General features: G+C 39.3%; 1 protein-coding gene and 1 long non-coding RNA gene across 4 annotated transcripts; one reads left to right on the top strand and one right to left on the bottom strand.

The window, feature by feature from the left end:
- Positions 1 to 25,093, bottom strand: LOC109179010. The gene is made up of 4 exons (XR_002053806.1): positions 25,017 to 25,093; positions 21,672 to 23,304; positions 3,861 to 3,866; positions 1 to 13 (listed from the first exon to the last, which is right to left on the bottom strand). It is a non-coding gene; the product is annotated as an uncharacterized LOC109179010 (long non-coding RNA).
- LOC109179008 lies at positions 20,911 to 24,074 on the top strand. Of its 3 annotated transcripts, none has more exons than XM_019328575.1 (4): positions 20,911 to 21,193; positions 22,758 to 22,827; positions 23,113 to 23,346; positions 23,961 to 24,074. In XM_019328575.1, exons 1-4 carry the CDS (start codon positions 21,185 to 21,187, stop codon positions 23,984 to 23,986), a joined length of 339 nt encoding a protein of 112 aa, XP_019184120.1. In that variant the 5' UTR covers positions 20,911 to 21,184; the 3' UTR covers positions 23,987 to 24,074. The 3 variants fall into 3 exon arrangements, with proteins under 3 accessions (XP_019184120.1, XP_019184119.1, XP_019184118.1); XM_019328574.1 differs by having other exon boundaries at positions 23,104 to 23,346; positions 23,966 to 24,074; XM_019328573.1 differs by having other exon boundaries at positions 23,104 to 23,346.
- Positions 25,094 to 25,592: the final 499 nt, after the last annotated feature.

The following is a 25,592-nucleotide window of genomic DNA, read 5'->3' as shown; positions in this document are numbered from 1 at the left end:
GTCTTGATGAATTCTTCTATGATAATTGTGTTATGTTCTTGATGATTGATAAGATGATTTAAGTTCTTTCTTGATAATCTTGATGATCTTGATGCTGAAAAGAAGTTCTTGATTTTGATGTGATGATTATTGACGAATCTTGATATTTCTTGATGTTAAAAATAAAATATGTTCTTGATGATTTGGGTGGGATTAGAGCCCTAGGTTGGATTGGGAATTTGTATTGTGATGATCTTGATTTATATTTGGGTGGGAATTCGCATGTTCGGGTGTTGTTTATACTTAGAAGTCGTAATAGGATAAGTCCTACGTGATTCTTGCTTTCGGATCCGTTAATTGCTTACGTGGTGTCGTTATTTGCGTTTAAAAGTGTCTAAGCATGGTTCCAGGTTCCACGAAGGTTCCCGGGACAAATATTTGATAAAAGAGTCAGTGGGGGTAGGGGAACCCGCTGCACGAAGAACACCGCCCGGCAGCGGGTCGCCACCGGGCAGCCGCCTGCCCGCCGGCGACCCGCTGCCCAGAACAGTGTTCTCCGGCAGGCAGCCGGCGGGTGGCCCTCCACCCACCGGCTACCCGCTGGTCCGTACCCCACCCCGGGTCTTTGGCTTCCCCGTTTGATGTTCCCCGCTCCCCATGGTGTCCCAACGGACCCCGTTTTTCGTGTTTGAGTCTAGTTTGATGTTTCGGGGTTCCATTCGTAGGTTAGATGAGTCTTAGGGATTGCATGCTAGTTGAAGTGGTAACCCGTTGACCTAGGTGGAAGTTGTATGAACCCTTAGGACTATTCTTAGCATGTGAATGATCACACGTAAGTTTATTTATATGTCGTTCCCCTCCCAATGTGCTACTACGTGCTCCTATGTGTTATGTGTTGCATGATCCCCCATTTTTTATAGGCCAATTGGGTGGTTCCCGGACTAAGGTTCGGAAGTCGGCTGAAGGCCGAACGGATTGTTCCCGGACTAAGGTTCGGATGTCGGTTGAAGACCGAATGGATTGTTCCCGGACTGAAGGTTCGGAGGTTCGGAAGTGGCTGAAGGGCAATGAATTGTTCCTGAGCTAAGGCTCAGAAGTGGCTAAGGCCAAATTGATACACTTCTTGGGCTGCGGTCTAACTATGGGCCTCGGTGCTATGACTCACCGACCTGAACGCGCCAAGCGATGTGTAGGGCCAATAAGCCGAGGAAGGCTGTAGTCCACCGACCTGAGTAATCAGGCGGTGTGTAGGGCTACGGCTGGCTGCGATCCACCGAATGATGGGACAGCGGTGTGTAGGGCCATAGTCTCCGAGGATCTTCGCCCACCGACTGAGTATAGCTCAGCGATAACCCGGGCTTGATCCGCTATGGTCCACTGACTGTGCGCATCGACGGTGTGTAGTGTTGTAAGTCCCCCCTTGTAAAGGGGATCGCGGTCCACCGATTGGGTGCGTCAGCGGTGAGCCGAATCGTGGTCCGACGTTGAGTTCGTCAGCGGTTCTCAAAGGGTTGGTTGCGATCAACTCCCCTCATACCACGGTACTGAGGTAGGGTGCTGCGGGGCCGTGTTAATGCTATAAGCATTAACCCTCATGTTCGGGGCATGCGATTAGTCCCGTGGCGCCATCAATGATAATGTGATATGATTGATGATTGAATGATGATGTGTTTGAATTGAAAAGTGAACTATGACCTTAGTTGTGCACTCCTTATGATGTTATCTCTACTTAACTGTTTATTACTGTTTGATGTGCCTGTCCCTATTTGCTGAGTCTATTCCCGGTTTTAAAAGCTAGAGTCTCCTAAGTATATATCTCCTTGCTTCAAAATGGTTTTCCTATATCTATATCTGTATATATACCTATATTGTAATTCAACGCGTTGGAGTGGGTTACCAGCATCTCTCGCTGAACAGATATATTTGGCTTTCAGGCACAGATGAGTAGACACTGGAGCGCGCTAGAGATTTGGAGTGTAGAGTAGCATGTTTCCCTTTCGGCCTGCGTGTCATCCTTATGTATTGACATCATTGAGGATTTTAGTTAGTTAGCCTGTGCACCTGGGTTCTCTAGCTCAGGTGTGGCATAGCACCCCATACTCTTATGTTATATTTCGGGATTTAATGAGGAATTATCTTTATTATATAAGTTTTAAAAGTTCCAAAATTTCGGGGTGTTACAGTTGGTATCAGAGCCTAAGTTTGACCCTAAGATAAGACTCTTAAGACCAGACTTTAGGACATTAGGCTTGAACTCTAGGAATTTAGGAACATAGGACTCAGAAATCTTAAGACACGCGGTGAGATTGAGAAACCTACACATGACCTCCCCTCACATTACCCCTCCCTAATTTAAAGAAACCCCCTTCGCTTATCACACCAAGGTAAGGGTGCAACCCTCTAAACCACTATAAACATTGACTCTATAGATCAAGCAACATGGCACCAAACAGAAGACAATCAAGGACTCCGGAACCCACCACACACGACCCCCTGGCTCAAACCCTACAGCAACTCACCCAAGTCGCCCAAGCACTAAGCGACGTAGCCCTCCGCAACAACAGGCCACCACTCCCTCCACCGAACGCAAACTCAGAAGTCGTCCGACAAGTTTCAAACCATCGACCACCCACGTTCTCAAGAGAAGAAGATCTCGTCATCCTCGAAGAATGGATACGGACCTTCCACAAGATTCTGGGGTTGGTAGAATGCCCATAAGAACGTCGTGTAGAGATAGCCTCGTTCTACTTCGGACACGAGGCAGACCTTTGGTGGATCCACAAGGGACCCACTTACAGGCAAGAACCAGGATTCAACTGGGAAAACCTGAAAACACGCCTGCGAGAACGATTCTACCCGACACACGTAAAAGCTTCTATGCACGAAAAGTTCCTCCACCTAAAACAACGAACGACTACCATCACGCAATACCATAAACCATTCCTCGAACTGGCACGCTTCGCGCCAGAGTTAGTCCCCACAGAATTAACAAAAATAGAAAGGTTTGTATCGGGCCTCAACTTCGAAGCTCGGAAAGCACTAGTAGTAAGCGGGCCCCGGACCCTCAACGTGGCTTACTCCAGTGCTGCCAACCTCTACCGAATCCAACCACTACAACGTGGGGTTCAAGATCAGATTCAAAAAAGGAACACAGGACGAGGTGCACCACCAAAAAAGAGAACGAGAACGGACACCAACAGAAGGCCAAACAACCCAACTGGACAAAAACCACCCCCAAGATACAACGAAGCCAATACAGGGGGCTTCCCTTGCCCAAAATGCAACCAAAGCCATAGAGGCAGGGACTGCATTGGGAACCTCTTGCGGTGCTTCAACTGTGGAAAAGAAGGACACAAGGCCTTCCACTGCTTACAACCCTCAAGCTCACTCCCCATGAACATGGGCCAGCACGGAGGCACAAGCAACCAAGGGAACCACGGTGCCCCAGAAAAGTATTCATCATGAGCCGCACACAAGCCGAACTCGGGAACGAGGGCAACCTCAACGAAGAAAACATGACCCCGGAAGACGAGGATCATGCGAATCCACCAGAGGAAAACCAAGAAGATGAATTCTGTTTAGGATAACCTAAGAAACCCCCTGTAACCACCCTTATAGTAAAACTACTTGTTTAGTTTAGCCACTTCGAAATTATTTTAAATAAGATCGAAATATTTTAGCATAAATAGGGGAAACGAACAACCACAAGGAGGACCAATCAAATTCCCTACCACTAGAAGACAAAAAGAAGGAAAAAGACAAAGAACACACAACAAGGAAGACTAGTGCGACCAATGGGAATAGAACCATGGACCTCCCACTTATAAATCAAAGCCTTAACCACTAAGCTATAAGTGTTTCTTAAAACCCTAAGGGAACACTCCCTTCTCAAATCCCTCCAAGTCCCTAAAACCCACAAAAACCCCCAAATCAAAAACCCTTCTTCTTCTTCCCCACACACCCTCTCTCTCTCTCTCTCCCCCTCACCTCTCCGCCGACCAACACACACACCCGACGCCAACCAACACCCTCCAAGCCACCGCCACCAACCGAGCCGCCAACAGCCATCTTGACGTTGCCCACTGCCAACCCCGGCACCGCCCAAGACCACCGCTACCTTGACGGGCCATGCCGCCCCTCGCTGCCGCCGAAAAACCCGTGTCGCCGGAGAAGTCGTACCGCCGGAACCCTCGTCGGAATCTCGCCGGACGTCCGCCGGAAAACGCCACCTAGAAGAAAAGTTCAAGAAAATGCCGAAAAAGCCCCTCAGAATCCGCACCCCGGATTGGAACAACGTCGGCTACACCGTTATCGGAGGTAAAGCACTCGAACCCGATCAATTTTCTCCGGAATTGGTCGACATGCTCAACCACCAATGGGCTTTTGGATACTTATCTCACCATTAAAGGGGATACGTACCCCGAATTGGTGAAGGAGTTCTATCAACACTTGGTGGCCATCAAACGAGTTGATAAACTAGAAATCACCACTAAGGTCCGAGGCAAGGAAATCATACTTTCCGAAGGCCGTTTGGCCAAACTCTTAAGTTTGACCACCACGGGTGTGTCTGACTATGACCGGAAAGGGTGGATTGGTACCCAAAATACGGGGTACAAGGATTACCTCGGGTACCTACTCGGAAAGGAGGAAGGTTTCACCTCGGCTACACGGCCAAATAGGAAGTGGCTAACCGTGGAGCAAAAGATATTGGTTATGATTGTGACTGATAGCCTTTTGCGCACAAATAAAAAAAGCAAAGATGTGGGGAGTTTGGAGTGTACTTTTGCCTATCTCTTAAAGCACAAAATCAAGTTCAATCTACCGGCCCTCATGTTGAAACACATGGAGTTTTGCAAAACTAGCAACCGGCTTAGCCTACCCTACGGGATGATCCTAAGTTGGATCATGGAGAAAAATGGGGTGGATCTGAGCCACACTGAGGTCAAAACCGCAAATGGCATGGTTTTTAATGCTCAGAATCTCCATCGCAATGACATCTACTACACCGAAGGGGGACGGAACATCACCCTCGAAGAGATTTGCCTTAAACCCGAGGGGGAACGAAGGGAATTGGTGGATCAGTTGGATATCTCCAACAAAAAACTTAAGCGGGCAATGCAAGAATGTGGGGAACCGGGGGAAAATGAGGAACAAGAAGAAGATAGCGAGCCGAACCCACCGGCGCTCGCACAAGCAAGAGGAAACCCAAGGGGCCAAAATGAAGAATCCGTCAACGAACGCATCCTCGCGCAGCTCACCCGGCAGAACCAAATCATGGACGAGGGATTCTCGTCCCTAATCCGCGCAACACACGATTTGGATCAAAGGGTGGAAACTATCTAGACCATGCTGGGCACTCGCGGGGCATCCAGCTCAGGAGCAGGAAACCAAGGTAGACCCGAACCCTCCAAAACCACCACCGCACCAAAAAAATCCAGTCTACCCCAACGAAGACAGCACGTGGATCTACATGTCCTAACCAGGAGGCCAAAATACGTGACGTCTAGGGGTGAAAGAGTGGATCCACGCACCGACTTCGGGGACGAAGCCTCTTGTAAGGGGGGAGTGTGTAACACCCCGTGTTACGACCCCTAACCCTAACTAAATATTTAATCACTTACCCTAAAAAGAGAATTAAAAACCCATTAATCAACTAAGAAAGGTCCACCATAGTCCATGGGCCCACATCCCTATAACCAACTCCTTAATCCTATAAGGAATAGAATTAGCAAGCACATAGTATTTAGACCCCAATTAGGACTCTTAGGAATATATATATATATATATATATATATATATATATATATATATATATATATATATATATATATATATATATATATATATATATATATATATATATATATATATATATATATATATATATATATATATATATATATATATATATATATAGGGTCATAGGAGGAACCTAGATCTTACACCACAATAATCTCTCACCACACAAGAAGTTCCAAGAATCCCCTTAGGAGAAATCAAGAAAGAAGAAAGCTTAAAGAAAGACCCTTCATAGCCAAGGAAATTAATTAAGGCTAAGAGGTAACCCATGTCTCAACAAAACCTATTTTCTTCGCTATAATCTCCTTCATTGGCCTCCCTCTATATTCCTGTGTCTTGATGAATTCTTCTATGATAATTGTGTTATGTTCCTTGATGATTGATAAGATGATTTATGTGCTTTCTTGATAATCTTGATGATCTTGATGCTGAAAAGAAGTTCTTTATTTTGATGTGATGATTCTTGACGAATCTTGATATTTCTTGATGTTAAAAATAAAATATGTTCTTGATGATTTGGGTGGGATTAGAGCCCTAGGTTGGATTGGGAATTTGTATTGTGATGATCTTGATTTATATTTGGGTGGGAATTTGCATGTTCGGGTGTTGTTTATACTTAGAAGTCGTAATAGGATAAGTCCTACGTGATTCTTGCTTTCAGATCCGTTAATTGCTTAAGTGGTGTCGTTATTTGGGTTTAAAAGTGTCTAAGCATGGTTCCGGGTTCCACGAAGGTTCCCGGGACAAATATTTGATAAAAGAGTCAGTGGGGGTAGGTGGGGGTAGGGGAACCCGCCACCTACCCGCTGCCCGAAGAACACCGCCCGGCAGCGGGTGGCCGGCCACCTGGCAGCCGCCTGCCCGCCGGCGACCCGCTGCCCGGAACATTGTTCTCCGGCGGGCAGCCGGCGGGTGGCCCTCCACCCATCGCTACCCGCTGGTTCGTACCCCACCCCGGGTCTTTGGCTTCCCCGTTTGATGTTCCCCGCTCCCCATGGTGTCCCAATGGACCCCGTTTGTCGTGCTTGAGTCTAGTTTGATGTTTCGGGTACCATTCGTAGGTTAGATGAGTCTTAGGGATTGCATGCGAGTTGAAGTGGTAACCCGTTGACCTAGGTGGAAGTTGTATGAACCCTTAGGACTATTCTTAGCATGTGAATGATCACACGTAAGTTTGTTTATATGTCGTTCCCCTCCCAATGTGCTACTACGTGCTCCTATGTGTTATGTGTTGCATGATCCCCCATTTTGGTTATAGGCCAATTGGGTGGTTCCCACACTAAAGTTCGGAAGTCGGTTGAAGACCGAATGGATTGTTCCCGGACTGAAGGTTTGGAAGTGGCTGAAGGCCAATGGATTGTTCCTGAGCTATGGCTCAGAAGTGGCTAAGGCCAAATTGATACACTTCTTGGGCTGCGGTCCAACTATGGGCCTCGGTGCTATGACCCACCGACCTGAACGCGCCAAGCGTTGTGTAGGGCCAATAAGCCGAGGAAGGCTGTAGTCCACCGACCTGAGTAATCAGGCGGTGTGTAGGGCTACGGCTGGCTGCGATCCACCGAACGATGGGACAGCGGTGTGTAGGGCCATAGTCTCCGAGGATCTTCGCCCACCGACTGAGTATAGCTCAGCGGTAAGCCGGGCTTGATCCGCTATGGTCCACCGACTGGGTGCGTCAGCGGTGAGCCGGATCGTGGTCCGACGTTGAGTTCGTTAGCGGTTCTCAAAGGGTTGGTTGCGATCAACTCCCCTCATACCACGGTACTGAGGTAGGGTGCTGCGGGACCGTGTTAATGCTATAAGCATTAACCCTCATGTTCGGGGCATGCGATTGGTCCCGTGGCGCCATCAATGATAATGTGATATGATTGATGATTGAATGATGATGTGTTTGAATTGAAAAGTGAACTATGAACTTAGTTGTGCACTCCTTATGATGTTATCTCTACTTAACTATTTATTACTGTTTGATGTGCATGTCCCTATTTGTTGAGTCTATTCCCGGTTTTAAAAGCTAGAGTCTCCTAAGTATATATCTTATTGCTTCAAAATGGTTTTCCTATATCTATATATGTATATATACCTATATTGTATTTCAACGCGTTGGAGTGGGTTACCAGCATCTCTCACTGAACAGATATAGTTGGCTTTCAGGCACAGATGAGTAGACACTGGAGCGCGCTAGAGATTTGGAGCGTAGAGTAGCTAGTTTCCCTTTCGGTCTGCGTGCCATCCTTATGTATTGACATCATTGAGGATTTTAGTTAGTTAGCCTGTGCACCTGGGTTCTCTAGCTCAGGTGTGGCATAGCACCCCATACTCTTATGTATATTTCAGGATTTAATGAGGAATTATCTTTATTATATAAGTTTTAAAAGTTCCAAAATTTTGGGGTGTTACAGAATTAGTGTGAGGGAAAGTTTTAGGGGTCTCACAATCTCACCGCGCGTCCTATGTTTCCTAAATCCTATGTTCCTGAGCTCTTAGAGTTTAAGCCTAATGTCCTAAAATCTGGTCTTAAGAATCTTATCCTAGGGTCAAACTTAGGCTCTGATACCAACTATAACACCCCGAAATTTTGAAACTTTTAAAACTTATATAATAAAGGTAATTTCTTATTAAATCCCAAACAGAGCATTACTAAACATAAGTGTGCGGGGTGCTATGCCACATCTGAGCTGGAGAACTCAGATGCACAGGCTAAACTAACTAACTATCCTCAATACAACGTCATGGCACGCAGGCCGAAAGGCAAAACTATCTATCTAATCCAAGTTCTTCTAGCGCGCTCCGGTAGCTAATCATCCATGCCTGAAAGCCAAATATATCTGTTCAGCGAATGATGCTGGTAACCCACTCCAACGCGTTGAAATACTGTATAGGTATATATATATATATATATATATATATATATATATATATATATATATATATATATATATATATATATATATATATATATAAATATATATAGGAAAACCATTTTGAAGCAGGAAGATATATGCTTAGGAGACTCTAGCTTTTAAAATCAGGAATAGACTCAGCAAATAGGGACAAGCACATTAATCAATGATAGACAGTTAAGTAGAGATAACATCATAAAGAATACGCAGCTAAGGTCACAGATCATCATCCAATCATCATTCATATCACATAAGCATACTTTGGTGGCACCACGGGACCAATCGCATGCCCCGAACATGAGGGTTAGTGCATATAGCACTAACACGGCCCCGTAGCACCCTACCTCATACCGCAGCATGAAGGGAGTTGATCGCAACCAACCCTAAAGACCGTTGACGAACTCAGTGTCGGACCACAGTCCTACACACCGCTGCCGCGCTCAGTCGGTGGACTGTGATCCCCTTTACAAGGGGGGACTTGCGACCCTACACACCGTTGACGGGCACAGTCGGTGGATCGTAGCGGATCAAGCCCTACACACCGCTGAGGGACTCAGTCGGTGGGCGATGATCCTCGGAGACTACGACCCTACACACCGCTGGTCCATCACTCGGTGGATCGCACCCAGCCGTAGCCCTACACACCGCCTGATTGCTCATTCGGTGGACTACAGCCTTCCTCGGGCTTATTGGCCCTAAACACCGCCTGACGCGTCCAGGTCGGTGGGTCATAGCACACGAGACCCATGTGGACCGCAGCCCAAGAAGTGAATCACTGACCGCAACCAGGTAGGATGAATTGCAACTCATAGACAATCAATTTGGCCTTCAGCCAACTTCTGAACCGCAGCTTAGGAACACCCAATTCGATCGCAACCAAATTGGGGAATCATGCATCACATAACACATAGTAGCACGTAGTAGCACATTGGGAAGGGGGAGACATATAAATAAACTTATGTGTGATCATTCACATACTAAGAATAGTCCTAAGGGGTTCATGCAACTTCCACCTAGGCCAACGGGCTACCGATTCAACTAGCATGCAATTCCTAAGAGTCTTCTACCCTACGAATGGTACCCGAAACTTCAATCTAGACTCATGCACGACAAATGGGGTCCGTTGGGACACCACGGGGAGTAGGGAACATCAAACGGGGGAGACAAGGACCCGGGGTAGGTACCGGACCAGCGGGTAGCCGGTGGGTGGGGGTCACCCGCCGGCTGCCCGCCGGAGATCATCGTCCGGGTAGCGGGTTGCCAGCGGGCAGGCGTCTGCCCGGTGGCTGCCCGCTGCCTAGCGGTGATCTTCGCGCAGCGGGTAGGTGGCGGGTTCCCCTACCCCCACCGACTCTTTTATCACAAATTCGTCCCGGGATCCCTTATGGAACCCGAAACCATGCTTAGACATGCACTTTTAAACGCAATTAACGACACCACGTAGGCAATTAATGGATCAAAAGCAAGAATCACGTAGAACTCATCCTATTACGACTTCTAAATATAAACAACACCCGAACATGCGAATTCCACCCAAATATACATCAAGAACATTATAACAAAAATTCCCAATCCAACCTAGGACTCTAATCCCACCCAAAACATCAAAAATCATATTTTATCTTTAACATCAACAAATATCAAGATTCGTCAAGAATCATCACATTAATATCAAGAATCTCTTTTCAACATCAAGATCGTCAAGATCACATAAATCATCTTATCAATCATCAAGATTATATCACAAATAGCATAGAGGAATTCATCAAGACACAAGCATATAGAAGGAGCCAAAGAAGGAGATTATAGCGAAGAAAATTGGTTTTGTTGAGACATGGGTTACCTCTTAGCCTTAATTAATTTCCTTGGCTATGAAGGGTCTTTCTTTAAGATTTCTTCTTTCTTGATTTCTCCTACGGGGATTCTTGGGAATTCTTGTGTGGTGAAAGTTATTTTTGTGTGAGTTCTAGGTGCCTCCTATGTCCCTATTTATATAATTAAGAGTTCTAATTAGGATCTAAGTGGTATGGGTTTGCTAATTCTATTTCTTATAGGACTAAGGGATTGGCTTTAGGGATAAAGGCCCATGGACTATGGTGGACCCCTTTTAGCTAATTAATGGGTTTTAATTCCCTTTTTAGGGTGGGTGATTAATTAATTAATTTGGTTTAGGGGTCGTAACACGGGGTGTTACACTCTCCCCCCCTTACAAGAAGTTTCGTCCCCGAAGCCGGTGCGTGGATCCATTCTTTCACCCCTGGACGTCACGTATTTTGGCCTCCTGATTAGGAAATGTGGCTCCACGTGTTGTCTTTGCTGGGGTAGACTGGATTTCTGGTGAGGTGGTAGTTTGGAAGGTTTGGGTCTACCTTGGTGTCGTCACGTATCGTCACGTGTCGCCTGATTAGGAAATGTGGCTCCACGTGTCGTCACGTATTCAGGCTGCCTAGTCGCTTCCGGGCGCCTCTCCTTAGTCTCCGTGCGGGTCCTCTTTCTGCTGGCGGATCCTCCGACCTCGCGCTGTCGCTTGTGCTTCATGGCCTGCTCCGTGGCAGCTCGCTTACTGTCTGATTATCAGTTTTATCCCCCACTATACACTTAAACTGAGTTCTTAAATTTTGTGTACTCTTTAACATTGAAATCAGTTCCTTGTCCTTTAAAATCTGATGTTATACATTTTCTCCAACCTAGATATATCACTTTCTTTTGCTGCATTCAATATTTTTTTAAGAACAAACATTGAGTTCATATAAAACACAACTACTGAGAATAAAAACTTCATTACAATACAAATACGAATCAGAATGGGTCCAATGTATACTCTTGCAGTATTGCTTGAGATATTTGGCCGTTGAAATTCCTATGCTATAGAACTTCGCTTGGAGCGTACTTTTCATGAAGTTGCAGAAAGAAGGGCCGTGAATCTATCGAAGGTAAAGAGTGAAAGTGTCTGTTTCACGATGAAGATGTATCCATTCTTTACCATTTTTATATAATCCTTTCCTTACCCATGATCTATTATTTCACCCATAAGATCCTGCATACAATAATGATTCTTCATGTGCTAAAAACTGGGCTTAAATTACCAATCTCTTTATCTAAACTGGAGGAAAATTACCAATCTCTTTATCTAAATTACAGTTTGCAAGGTACACTTAAATAGGGTTTCTTTATAAAAACATGGTATCAGAATGAATGATTCTTCATGTGCTAAAAACTGGGCTTAAATTAAACATTTTCTTACTGTAAAGAAAACATTTCTTTATTAACATTGCAGTTTGCAGACTAAAGTAAAATTTGGCATCAGAATTACTACTTCATCATTTGCCACCTATCAGACCAAACATTGTTTTTAAAAAATTGTTGTGTAGGCATAAGAATTACATCTTCATCATTTGCCAAAAACTTGAAAAAATTTGTTAGTCACTCATAATAAATCTCCAAATCAGTAACCAATGAGAAAAATGGGAAACATCATTATTAAATTAGATAATAAAAAAAAAGTAGGATACGAATCTAAAAAAAAAAAAAAAAAAAAAAAAAAAAAAAAAAAACAAGGGTAGTTAACTTGGCTTAGAGACGATTTCGCGAATTAGGGCTAGCTCCATCTAGATCATAAGTAAATGTTCTTGCCTTAAAGTTACCACTCAAAACGAAGATCGGCGAACTACAAGTCCACCGGAAAATAGATCTCACCTAGGATTTCAGTACACACTCTTGATCTGATGCCAGCGGTCATGATTAGCTCGCCGAGACATTAAGATCTTGGTGAAATTAAAGAACGAACTCATATTTTTAAGATCGGGCAACAGAGATTAGGACAGTGTTAGAGAGAAGGCAATGACAGATGAGAGAATTCAGGGGAGGTCGGCCTGGTGAGGACACAGCAGTAGGGCTGTGCAAAACTCGTCAAACCCGTCCGACCCGCGCCCCGCCATCGTTCTCGGAGTGGATAACCGAACCCGATTAGCAACCCGACGCCCTTTATTTGGAATTTCTGATTTAATATATAATCGGTTAGGGTTGGCTAAAAAGCAACCCGATCCGTCCGAAAACCCGAAACTATATATATATATATATATATATATATATATATATATATATATATATATATATATAGAGAGAGAGAGAGAGAGAGAGAGTCGAGTTCAGGTGCGGCAGTGTCTTACGGTGCGGTGGTGCGGCAACACCAATAGTTCAACAAATATGCACCATCAACGTTAGGAAAATACACCACAAAAAACAGAGTAAACAGAACCCCGCATCACCAAACACACACCATTAGGTGTGAGTAAAAACACTATACACTGTTCGGAAATACACCATTGGGGGTGGTGAGTTATATGGTGTATTTTTTTGAGTCTGTTGTGTATTTTGTGATGTTTTATTGCATTTCACTGTGGTGTGTTTTCTTACATTGTTGGTGCATATTGTTAACACTGTTGGTGTATTCTGGAATTCCGCCGCACCGCCGCACGGGAAGACCCCGCCGCATTTGAACTTTATTATATATATATATATATATATATATATATATATATATATATATATATATATATATATATATATATATATATATATATATATACATATATATATATACATATATATATATACATATATATATATACATATATATATATACATATATATATATACATATATATATATACATATATATATATACATATATATATATATATATATATATATATGTATATATATATATATATATATATGTGTGTGTGTGTGTGTGTGTGTGTGTGTGTGTGTGTGTATGGATAATACGATGTCGTGTGGGGATAATATATATATGTGTTATACGAGCTAGGGTTTGCTTAGGGCTTCATTATTCAGCTGCGCAGCTTCTACTTCTCAGTTCTCTCTCTCTCTCACTCTCTCAAGTCTCACCCTCTCTGAGACTCAGACTCTCAGAGACTCAGACACTCTTCACTCTCTTATCTTCTCAGAGTCTCAGTCTCTCAGAGGCTTCGAGGGTTCTATAGTTCACTCGTTCTGCACAGCCCTACTCTTGAGCCGTGGACCGTGGACCAGTGGTGGAAGCCTCAACTCTCAAGCCAGCGAAGCCTTGGTGGAAGCCCCTGTGTCCAGACGTCCAGTGTCCCTGTGTGGCTGTGTTGATTGCTTGAAGAGTGAAGTTGAAGACCTAGTTCTCCGGGAAAATATTGGAGAAATCAAGTAAATCGAAAACATGTTTTTAATACTGGTTTTTTAGGGTTCTTGTGTAAGTTGTGTTATTTATGATTGATACTTGGATAGTTTGTGGGGTTTCTGTATATTCTGATTATTTGCATTATTCTGCGATTTGTGATGAAATTGTGACTTTGTGAGCCCTAATTTGTACATGAGTCAGTGACTCACTGGCTCACTAAGCCCTAATTTTTGGGGCTTTCCATATAAATGATGAATTTGTCAAATTCCTGATATATGGTTTCATGTTTATGGTAATCGGACCCTTAACTTTGTACAGACTGTATATATGTAATTATGTTACATATTGTTGGTGGAAGCCTAAATTTGATTAATGTGATTATGGATTTTATGAATTATGAGATTGAATTGTATTGTGTATTTGTGTTGATTGTATGAGCAGTTGAGCACAAAGCCCTAAACATCCTAAGTCCTAAGGCGGTAAGGTTTGGGCAATTCCATTTAGATGATGATTTGAAAAATGCAAATCTGATTTATGGATTTAATGGTGGAAGTGTAATATGTAATATGATCTGCTAATCTGCTTGACTATGTTGAGTATGTTCTATACTTCTACGTATGGTGGAAGCTTTAATCTAAAATATGTTGCAATATGTTACCTGTTTATGATTTGTAATCTCAAATCTGTTTGGTTGTCTGTTTTATTTGGATATATTTGTTTACTGATGCCCATCTTTATAGATGGAAAGCATCAGTGCATCTGGACACCCTCCAACATCAACTGATGAGGAGCATGGAGTAGAAGCTCCACGTACTGAGAGAAATCCTCAGACAAATCCTATACCTTCTCCTCCTGTTGTTCCTACAAAAAAGAGGAAAGAGGTGGAGTCTAGATCCAAAGTATGGGATCATTTTGAAAAGATCCGTGGTCCTGTAGGTGAAGGTGATACTGAGAGACTAGTAGTTAAGGACAAATACCTTTATTGTGCAAAACTTTATAAATGTGAAAGTAAAAAGCATGGCACTTCCTCATTGAGAAACCATATGGTGGCCTGCCTAAAAAATCCTCATTCTAAGGATACAATGCAGTCTCTTCTCACCTTTAATGAGGTTTATACCTCTGGAACAGAAGCTTCTGAGGGGGTTTTGGGGACTTGGGTTTTCAACCAAGAGGTTATTAGGAGGGCATTGTGTGAGATGATCATTGTTGATGAACTTCCCTTTAGGATTGTTGAGGGAAATGGCTTTAGGAAATTCATTTTAGTTGCTTGTCCTAGGTTTCAAATCCCTTCTAGGTGGACCATTTCTAGAGACATTTACCAGATTTACCTAGATGAGAGATTAAGCCTAAAAACGTTGTTTAGGGTGAGCACCCAAAGGGTCAGCTTGACCACTGATACATGGACCTCTATCCAAAGGATAAATTACATGTGCATTACTACACATTTCATTGATGATCAGTGGAAGCTTAACAAAAAGATCATTTCCTTTGTCCCAATTTCTTCTCATAAGGGAGAGTACATAGCCAAAGCCCTTGAGAGTTGTCTTCTTGATTGGGGGATAAAAAATGTCTTCACTGTTACTGTTGATAATGCCTCTTCAAATGACACAGCTTTGGGGTTTTTCAAGAACAAACTTCTGTCTTGGGGTGGGTCTTCTGTTAGGGTTCAATATATGCACATGAGGTGCATAGCCCATGTGTTTAACTTAATGGTCCAGGATGGGTTGAGATATGCAGGTCCTTCTGTTAAGAAAGTTAGAGATGTTGTGAGATGGGTGAGGAGTTCTCCTGCCAGACTCAAGAAGTTTAGAGAGCTTGCTGTGCTTAATGGGGTGGAAGCCAAATGTGCATTACAACTTGATGCTCCAACAAGATGGAACAGCACATACATGATGCTCAACACTGCCCTTCAATACCAGAGGGCCTTTGAAGCTTATGAGAATGATTCCTCAATGAGTGCTGACTTATCTGATTCTATTCCAAATTTTATGGATTGGCTTTCTGTGCAAAGCTTAGTCCATTTTCTGAAAGGCTTCTATGAGATGACTGTGAGGATATCTGGTTCTCTCTATGTCACTTCAAATACTTTCTTTTCTGAGATTTCTGACTTAGGTTGCATGCTGGATGACATGGTTAACTCTGTTTCAACCTCTGAAAAGGTAAATTGTTAACATTTTCTGAATGTGTTTGTATGAATCTGTGAATTGTGTTTGACTTTGATTTTATTTTTCTGTGTTATGTCTGTTTTTTTAGGAAATGGGGTCCAATATGAAACAAAAATTTGAAAAATATTGGGGATATCCTGAAAAAATGAACTTCTTGATATTCTATGCCAATATTTTGGATCCTAGGGATAAGATTGAGTACATGCCTGCCCAATTTGCCCAATTATATGGTGATGATAAAGGAAAATCATGCTTTGAAAAGGTTCAATCTTCTATGGTTGTGTTGTTTAATGATTATACAGCCACCTACCATGTGCAGTCTGCATCCCCTACTGTGCAATCTATGCAATTTGAACCTGTCCATTCTCAAACTTCAGTTGGAAAACCTCAGGCTAGAATGAAAAGCCAGCTTAAAAAACAGAGAATAGAGACTGGTGGAAGCAGTAAAGAAACTGAACTCCAAATTTATCTAAGTGAAAAATTAGTGGAAGATGAAGAAAATGTGGACTTTGATGTCCTAAGATGGTGGAAGGTTAATAGTGATAGATTTCCTATACTCTCTAAAATGGCAAGGGATGTGCTGGCTGTTCCCATTTCAACTGTTGCCTCTGAGAGTGCATTCAGTACTAGTGGTAGGGTATTAGATGCCTTTAGGAGTTCCTTAACTCCTAAAATTGTTGAAGCCCTAGTCTGTGCACAAGATTGGTTGAGGGCACCCAATCATCCAATCTCTGCTGAGGAAAACTTGGATGATGTTGAAAGATTAGAGAAGGGTACTCTTTTTATTTTCTAACTTTCTAGGTTTCAACTTTATAAATTGTTAATTGTTACCTTTTCTAAACTCTTTTTTGTTTTTTCTTTTTGTGCAGAATTGTCCATTGGAGCTGCTGGTTCTTCACTAAATATGTTGGAACACTCCCAACAATTGTTGTAATACTTTTATAATTTATTAGTTTATATAACATTCCTTTCTGTTTAGTTTGATTGCTAAATGTGTGGACTCTTTGAGGCAACTCAGGTAAGATTCCAGAACTGCTAATTGCTAAGTGGCTTGGTAACTTTTTTATAAATGTTGCTGCCCTTACTCAGATAGATCTCTGGTATTATGCCTTCTCTGGAATTCTGGTATATCACTTCCCTTCCTCTCATAGTCTCCTTTCTGTTTAGTTTGTGTTTCTTATGGCTATGATGATGCTTCCACCATTTGTCTGAATTAAAAGGACTTTGGGTGTTTGGTATGTTGCTCTGAGACAAAACTCATGAAGTAATTTGCCCCCAACTCTAAAATGATATGAAAAAAAGCAATCTGAGCCTTTCTTATTATTATTATTATTTATTATCTTGAGTTTATATGTCATATGTAGACATGTAGTTCTCTTTGTCTTTATTGGCTTTAAAGCCTTTAATGGTTTTATAATTGAGCAGGAAGATGAGGAATGGATGAATGCTGATTGCTGAGCTGAGTACTTGAGTAGTTTAGTGTTGTAAAGTGTAAACCAGTAAATCAGTAATAGTTTAGATTTGAGAATTGTTGATTTTGTAAACTTCATTTTTGCTTTTTGAACACCAGTTGGACTTGGTCAGTTTGAACTTTTAACTTTTGTGAATTGTAATTGCAATTTGCAAATTGAAATATGTATCTAAATGCCTAAATAGCTTTGGTAATTTAGTTTTAAGTTATTAAGTTTCAACTTTCAACAGTTTTTTTTTTTTTTTTTTTTGGTATGTTGTATAATCCGAATTGAAACTGAAAACCGACCCCCACCCGACCCTATTCGAACAGGGGAAATCCGAAAGGATTTTGTACTTAATTCGAACGGATTGGGGTAGTTTTTCCCAATCCGAAATTCGGACGGGTGGACTATTCTATAAACCGAACCGTCCGAACCCGTCCGATGCACAGCCCTACACAGAAGAAGAATTGTTTTATCAAACAATATTTGGGCCGGGTCTTGGGCTGTAATTTTGCAAATAATTTGGGCCTGAAATAGAAAGCATATTAAACCAATTGGGCTGATGGATCTTTTACAAAAAAATATTTGTTCATTATTAAAATTATAATAATACATCTTTTATGAACTTGTTAAGTGTTGGTTCACTGTTATGCTCCTGAGAAATATTGATCACTCATTAGGATTGTGTAATAGTACAAAGCTTATTCTTACAAAGTTAGTTGATTATGTTTTGGAAGCTCAATGCAGGTTTTGGTTTCGCGAATGTCCAATAAGTCTTAAAGAAAGTAATTTCCTTTGATACTATCATATTCAATGACAATAAATAAAAGTCAAGGTCAAACACTATCGAATGTGGATTTATTAACGGCCGATTTTTTAATCATAATCAAATGTATGTAGCAGTGTCAAGAGTTAGGAATCCTAAGGAATTAAACATTTTTATTTGTGACGAAAATGTACAATCTGTAAACACGGCTACTAATGTCTTATACACAGAAGTATTCAATAATGTGTAATAAAATTTAAATGTTTTACTTCCCTAACATTATTATTGCTTATCGTCATTTTTTTTTATTATATTATACTGTATCATTCTATCATTCTATGTACTATATAGTATGATTAATTAGTTTGGATAAATGTACAAAAAAAGTAAGATAAAAAAATCATAAATTTAAACTGAGCAGTCATGTCAATAAGATAGTCTATTCTACATGCTTGGTATGGTGATTGAATTTACAGTTAAACATATTGCTATTTCCATATGTACTATGAACATTTCAATCCGAAATATAAAAAAAGCTAGATCACAAAAACAATAATAAATTAGTAAAATTAAATATTTGAATATCACATATTATCAACAAAAGTTTTAGATCAAGCTGCACTAACAAATGAAACAATATGATGGACTCAATTCAATTTTACAACTTATAATTAACTTTGTCAATGCTTTCTGTTTATTTATAATATTTTTGGGGAGTTATTTTTAATTACATTTAATTTATTGTTCTTTGTAGATAATTCCAACATAGTATCAGCTACCAGCTCTAGATCTCATATTATCCGTGTAAATACTTCAAGTAATAATAAGAGGCGTGTAATTGAACAATTTGATAGTGTTCTTCCTATGCCAAGTAGCACAATCAGTAATGGTACGAACACTCTATAAACTTTCTTTGTATTGGAAAATGAGGACGATCCCATTAGACAAATTATTGACAGCACATTTCCTGAATATCGTACTACACTGACAATCAACAAAAGTCAATGTCAAACGCTTTCACATGTTGGTTTGTTACTGAAAAAATCAGTTTTTAACCATGACCAATTATATGTAGCAGTTTCTAGGGTGAGTAATCCTGATGGTCTTAAAATCTTAATTTGTGGGGGAATCTAGAGGTCTTTTAAACAATATTCAAAATGTAGTTTATAAAGAAATCTTTAATAATGTGTAATTGTTATGTTTATAGAACGTCAATAAATTATATTTTATCTATTTATTACATCGAAATCCTTATTGGTCCTATATCTTCAATATAACAATCTTTTATATATTGCATCATAATATCATGGTCGTGCAACGCACGTGTATAACTACTAGTAATAATAATAATCTATCTATCTACTATACTAATAAGAGCCCAAGAGAGTTAGGCCTATAATGGGTAGAAAAAATGGCGGTCAAATTTTTTAATCAAATGAATGGCTCAGATTGATCAGATTTTAATTTTTCCTTGAGATTTCCTAATTTATCCTTAATGAATATGATTATCCGTTAACTTTTCCTTTAAATATTATCTTTTCTGTTAATTTCTGTTAGTTCACCGTTAACTTATTGATTTCTACTATACTAATAAGAGCCCAAGAGAGTTAGGCCTATAATGGGTAGAAAAAATGGCGGTCAAATTTTTAAATCAAATGAATGGCTCAGATTGATCAGATTTTAATTTTTCCTTGAGATTTCCTAATTTATCCTTAATGAATATGATTATCCGTTAACTTTTCCTTTAAATATTATCTTTTCTGTTAATTTCGGTTAGTTCACCGTTAACTTATTGATTTCAATAAGAAAGGTCTTAGATTCGAACCACATCCCAATCAAAGTGGCATAATTAGTACTCGATTTTACTCTTATTAAATTAAATAATAATTTAGTAGCTATAACAAAAAATAATACATATGCATTTCTGTAATTTAGAATTATGTGTCTATAATTCCTTTATTCTAAAAAAATTATTCATTATCAATAAATTAAACAAGAGAAATAATTTCAAAAAAAGAAATTTAACGAATTTGACCAGCGAATTATATCAACGGTTGATAAAAAGATATTTGAAAAAATTAGCTGTTTAGATTAACATGTAAAATGACTTAAGGGTATGCATATATTTAGTAATAATAATAATAATAATAATAATAATAATAATAATAATAATAATAATAATAATAATAATAATAATAATTGTTTTAAAAAAAATAAAAAATATAATTAAGTCAATCATATTAACTACTTGGGAGATTTATTGACAAAAAGAGTATTCAAATCACACAACAAATTGAAATGGGAAACAATCTCGCAATGTCATTGTTTGGCAATCAGCAATTAGCTATTCAATATTAGTATATATTTAATATTTTATGCCCTAATTTTTATTTGCTCTCCCTTATGTCCCGTATTTAGTTTTAACCATACCTATACAATTATTTTATTGACAATTATAATCAATATTGACTATATTATCTTGCATTTGTAAACTTAGAATTACCTATTTAAATATGAAAATTCAACATTTTATTATCTATGCATGAACAATTTTAATATAATATTATCTTGATATACTTTAAAGTAGTTATTTAAAAAAAAAAAAAAAAAAAAAAAAAAAAAAAAAAAAAAAACATTGAATATTATCTCAATCGCGCAATGTGCGTAAAAAACTAGTAATAATAATAAACACGGCCTTTAGGGTTGGGGTTCAACCATTGGACGAATAATAATAATAAAAAAGAACAAGTGCCACGTGTACAATGGCGCGTGGATACGTGCCCGTATCAGGTGTGTCCTGACATCCAACTCTTCTCGTTCCCTCCTTCGCAATCGCTGCTCAACTTTTCGGCGCTACGGCACTAATCGTCATCCAATTCCGAGCCTCATAACCGTCATCTAATCGGCCATCTTCTCTATTCATCGGACCTTGGTGGTATTATCACATGGCACGTGTGAGTTTCTTCTATTTTCCGAAAATTAGGGCTTTATAAATTTATTTAAATTTAAATATTTAAATGATAGTATTGTACAGATACAGATATTATAAATTTATTTAAATTTAAATATTTAAATGATAGTATTATCAGAATCTAGGGTGGAAAGGAAAGCAGAGAAAAAGGGAAGGGAAAAATGAGAAAATCTTCATTCTAAATACTCTTGTATTAGCTGTTTTTTTATAGTTCCTACATTTATGTATTTATTGTATATAAATACTCTTGTACTTGTACTCATCAGTTGAATACACAATCATTACTTCAGTTCCTTCAAAAATACCCATGGCAATGTAAGAGGCCAGAGCTATGGATGTTCTCTGACAAATATCACACCCCTGGACATAATTAGAAGTTTTCTGCTTCATATGTAGCCAGTAGAAAGATAACTTTGGCCCTTTTATAAGTCCCTAAATTCTAAGGTCACTGTACTATTAACCCAATCTCCTGGAATTCAACCTGTTTACATTGCCTGTTGGGGCTTAGTCCCTCAAACTTGACCCTTTTACCTTGATAGTTGGGTACTGCTGGTTGGAGCAGTTTCTAAGAGAAGTCCTGAATGCTTGTGAATCCAGTCCATTCCTAGGACCATGTCACATCCCCCAAGCTTCAGTAGGTAGACATCATGGCATCATGCTCAAACAAATTGCCTTGCATGTTCCATTGGAATTTAGGACAGGAAGTGTCACACCTAACTTTTTCGTCATTAACTATTGTCACTACTAAACCTGCTTCTTGCAGATGTTCTACTCTTTACTCTGAGCAAGTTGTGGGTTCAAGGAGTGAGTAATGCCACTGTCTATCAGTATAGAAAAAGTCTGTCTGCCCTAATCCTTGGAGTTTAATTTTATTAACCCTCCCCTACTGTAAACAGCATTAAAGGATACTTGTGTGGTTTCAGCTCTCCATTTTCTAAAACCACCAGTTTCTAATTCAAGTTATTCAACTCTTTCTTCTGTTCGTATTTCTTTCCCTGCACCTATGCCCTGGCTGCCATCTCTCCCTGCACGTAAAGCACAGTCCTTATTCCCTCAATCTGTTCAATTCCATTGTTCTGGGATTTCCAGGCCTATTAACCCCCACAGGTACTATTCTACCTCTGTGTTGGAACAATGCTTTGCAGATTTCCATTCATGGGAGGTTGTCCTAAAGTCCAAGCTGATACCCAATGTTTTAAAAATCAAATCAGCCTAGGCGGCAAACTTGTAATATACTGGAAATATTGAGCTAAGATATGCAGTGTCAAGTAAGAAATCAGTAGAAATGGAAGGAAAATTTGATCAGAAAGTAGGGAGGAAAGAATAGAAGAAGGGAAGGGAAAATCAGATAATCTATATTCAATTCTCAATAATCCTAAATCCTACATTGCAACAAACAAAATACAACTTAATAACAACAAAATAGTAAAACTCTCTGTACTTGCAATATAGCTGTGTGGCAACTGAAGCATTAATGGTCCTTTTTTACTTTGTTAAGATAGTGCCTACTAAATGCATTTTCTCTTCACAATGTATGAACTTTGAAGTATATTGACGATGGCTGTGTGGATGGAGTAGAGAAAGTTAAGATAATACCTGAAGAAGGCAGCTCAATAGGTATATTCTCCATAAACTACATATTGTGTATTAACAATCTTATCTTAAAACAAGAAATTAAAGCTTCTTTTTGTCTGTGTTTTTATGTGTCTCATTCTGTTCTAAGACTTTTGTTTATCAATATATTAATTTTAGTTTGAACACATGGTTTATACATGTGATCCTGAGACAATAACATATTCTGGTCACTTGTTATTATTCATGATGCAAACTTTCCCTATTTTTAATCCATGTCCTTATTTTCTAAAATGCTAATTGTACCTTTTCTATTTGGAGGTGTTCAAGAAATTGAGAAACCATTGCTTATTTGCAAGAAATGCCGTGGCAGTATCACAGAGAACAATGCAAAGATGGCTAGTTGCAAGTCATTCCCTTACCTTGTTCATACACATTGTGAATGTGGTAATGGCAACAAATGTCTACTGTGTGGGAATCCAGCTCATTTTGTTTCTGTGAAATTAAGTCATGTGCAAATGCCTACAGAAACGAAACAGAGCAAATTGAGGAAATTTCTCAAAAGTAAGTAATAATCCTTTTGCTTATTCTCTAAAATGCTTATTTATTTATTTTTATTTTTATTTTTTATTAAGGCTTAATTATTTTCGGAGTTTTTATTTAGTTCAATTTGTGGCTGATAGAACATACTAGGTTTACTTGTGATGTGGCAATTTTTAAAAGGACAATGTTGTGAGACTGTATGCTTTAAGGGCTTGTAACCAATAACAAAAAATATTTCAATACACACACTTTACTAGTGGGTTTTGAGTTTTCAATTCTTGATCACTTGTGCACCCAACTGTCTATTTTTCTAAATTTTTTTCAACCCTTTTGTTTGTCAAATTGTTATCCTAAAATAGTTCAAATGGTTTATTTGTACCTTTTCTCAATAAATTATTATTGTTTTCTTATTAAGATGTTAAAACATCTGCCATAGCCAGATGTGTCTCTGTTAGCAATGGTAATTTGAAGTTTTTAGTTAGACATTGTTAATGGGGTTGTATCCAGATTTTGAACAAAGATGCACAATATAGTTGTGCTTTTCTCTGATACATCATTATTCCTCTCCTGGATATGTGTTTACACTTGCTGGATGAAAGAATCTCATCTTTTCTTTTGCTTGTGTACTGTTATAATGCAGACTGCAGAGGCGGGTAGGTGAAGAAATACAATGGACGGCTGCGCTTGCATCAGTTAAGTTCTTAGAATATCTTGATAAAAACGAAAAACCGGCTCACTAAAAAACACAAAAAAAAAAAAAAAAAAAAAAAAAAAAAAAAAAAAAAAAAACTGCTCACTTATTTCATTTTTGCAAATCCCATCAACCTCTTTTTCGTGTTTAGATTGTGATACCATGACGTACATCATTGTCTAGTTATAGAGGTTGTAGATTTGTAATATCATATTACCATAATTTGGAATTGGGATTTGAATTGTAAATAGGCATTTTTGTAAGAGTTTTCTTTCTAGATTTTTATTTAGTTGAGTATCTAGGAGTTTGTCCCTATTCCGTCAATCCCCACTATATAACAAACTTTTTCAGGTTGCAATACAAATTTGTCAGGCCCTTAGTCCAAGGGGATGGATTCTTAAATGATCAGGGAAAGACTCTTAAACTTTTGTTGAACCATTCAATGTTTAAAGGTGCAATTACTCTAATCAACAATCCCTTTGGCGAATTTTCAAATAAAAAAGTGATTTTCAAATAAGTGTCTGGAGATCGATGAATACAGAAAAGGCGATTGAGAGGTGTGTTGCCTTCTTCTCCGTGATCAGAGATCATTTGCCGATTGTTGGTCACTTTTTTTGCTTAAAAATATGTCGGAGGGTGGGTGGGCGGATCCCTAATAATCTGTGATAGCAGGTCATTAACTAATTCTTGAATGTAATTATACATTTAAAATGTTAAGGTGCTAATTGATACTTTCCCCTTTATTAAACATTTCTACTGTGTACGGTGTACCCCTATTTCTTGGGAAGGTTGCACATCAGATGGCTGATATGTCAATCGGGTTCACTCAATATTAAGATAATACAAATTAAGAATTAAATAGTCGAGTTCTTGAATATCTGTCATGGTTTTTATTCAGGAAAACATAATATAAAATCATATAGGAATGATTCAGAATGATATATTTTATCAACTATTATATTACCTGGACTCATAATATGGGGCAAAGAAAAAGACTTACATGTTTTTTTCGTGCCATACTTCTCTCATTTCGTCCTCTCTATTTCCTGTGTTTGATCAACACTGAAGGTATACAGATTTTGGCTCTTTTATTGTTTTAAAAAAATTATTTTAGTGGCCATGATTTTTCGTTAGTTTTCCGTTTTATATTTTTTGTGGACAAATATGCAGCACGTGGCTTCAAGTTGTCTGGGTGGATCTCCGCGAAAAATTACGGAGTAATTAATTAATACGCTAGTCCATGTGGCAATATAAGAGCCTCAATTAAATATATTCCTGTGCCAGTGGGTCCAGTCCTTTAGTAGATAATTAAATAGTGTAAATACGACAATTTATATCCTACACCACGGCGTACATTGCACTATGCGCCCAGATGCAAAACGACGTCGTTCTAATTTTTTTTTTTTTTGAAATTTCCCGCCCCAGTGAATGGCAGTAGGCTTTTCTTTAAAAAAAAAACCCGATGTTCAAGAATGTACATAATGTTATACTTGAATACACATAATGTTATACATGAATACACATAATGTTATACATGAATACACATAATGTTATAACAAAATAGGAATAAGGGTCA

The sequence above is a fragment of the Ipomoea nil genome, unplaced genomic scaffold (assembly GCF_001879475.1).
Source record: "Ipomoea nil cultivar Tokyo-kokei standard unplaced genomic scaffold, Asagao_1.1 scaffold0875, whole genome shotgun sequence".
Taxonomy (NCBI): Eukaryota; Viridiplantae; Streptophyta; class Magnoliopsida; order Solanales; family Convolvulaceae; genus Ipomoea; species Ipomoea nil.
The sequence above is the reverse complement of the archived record's forward strand: the minus strand, read 5'-3'. Positions and strand labels throughout refer to the sequence as shown.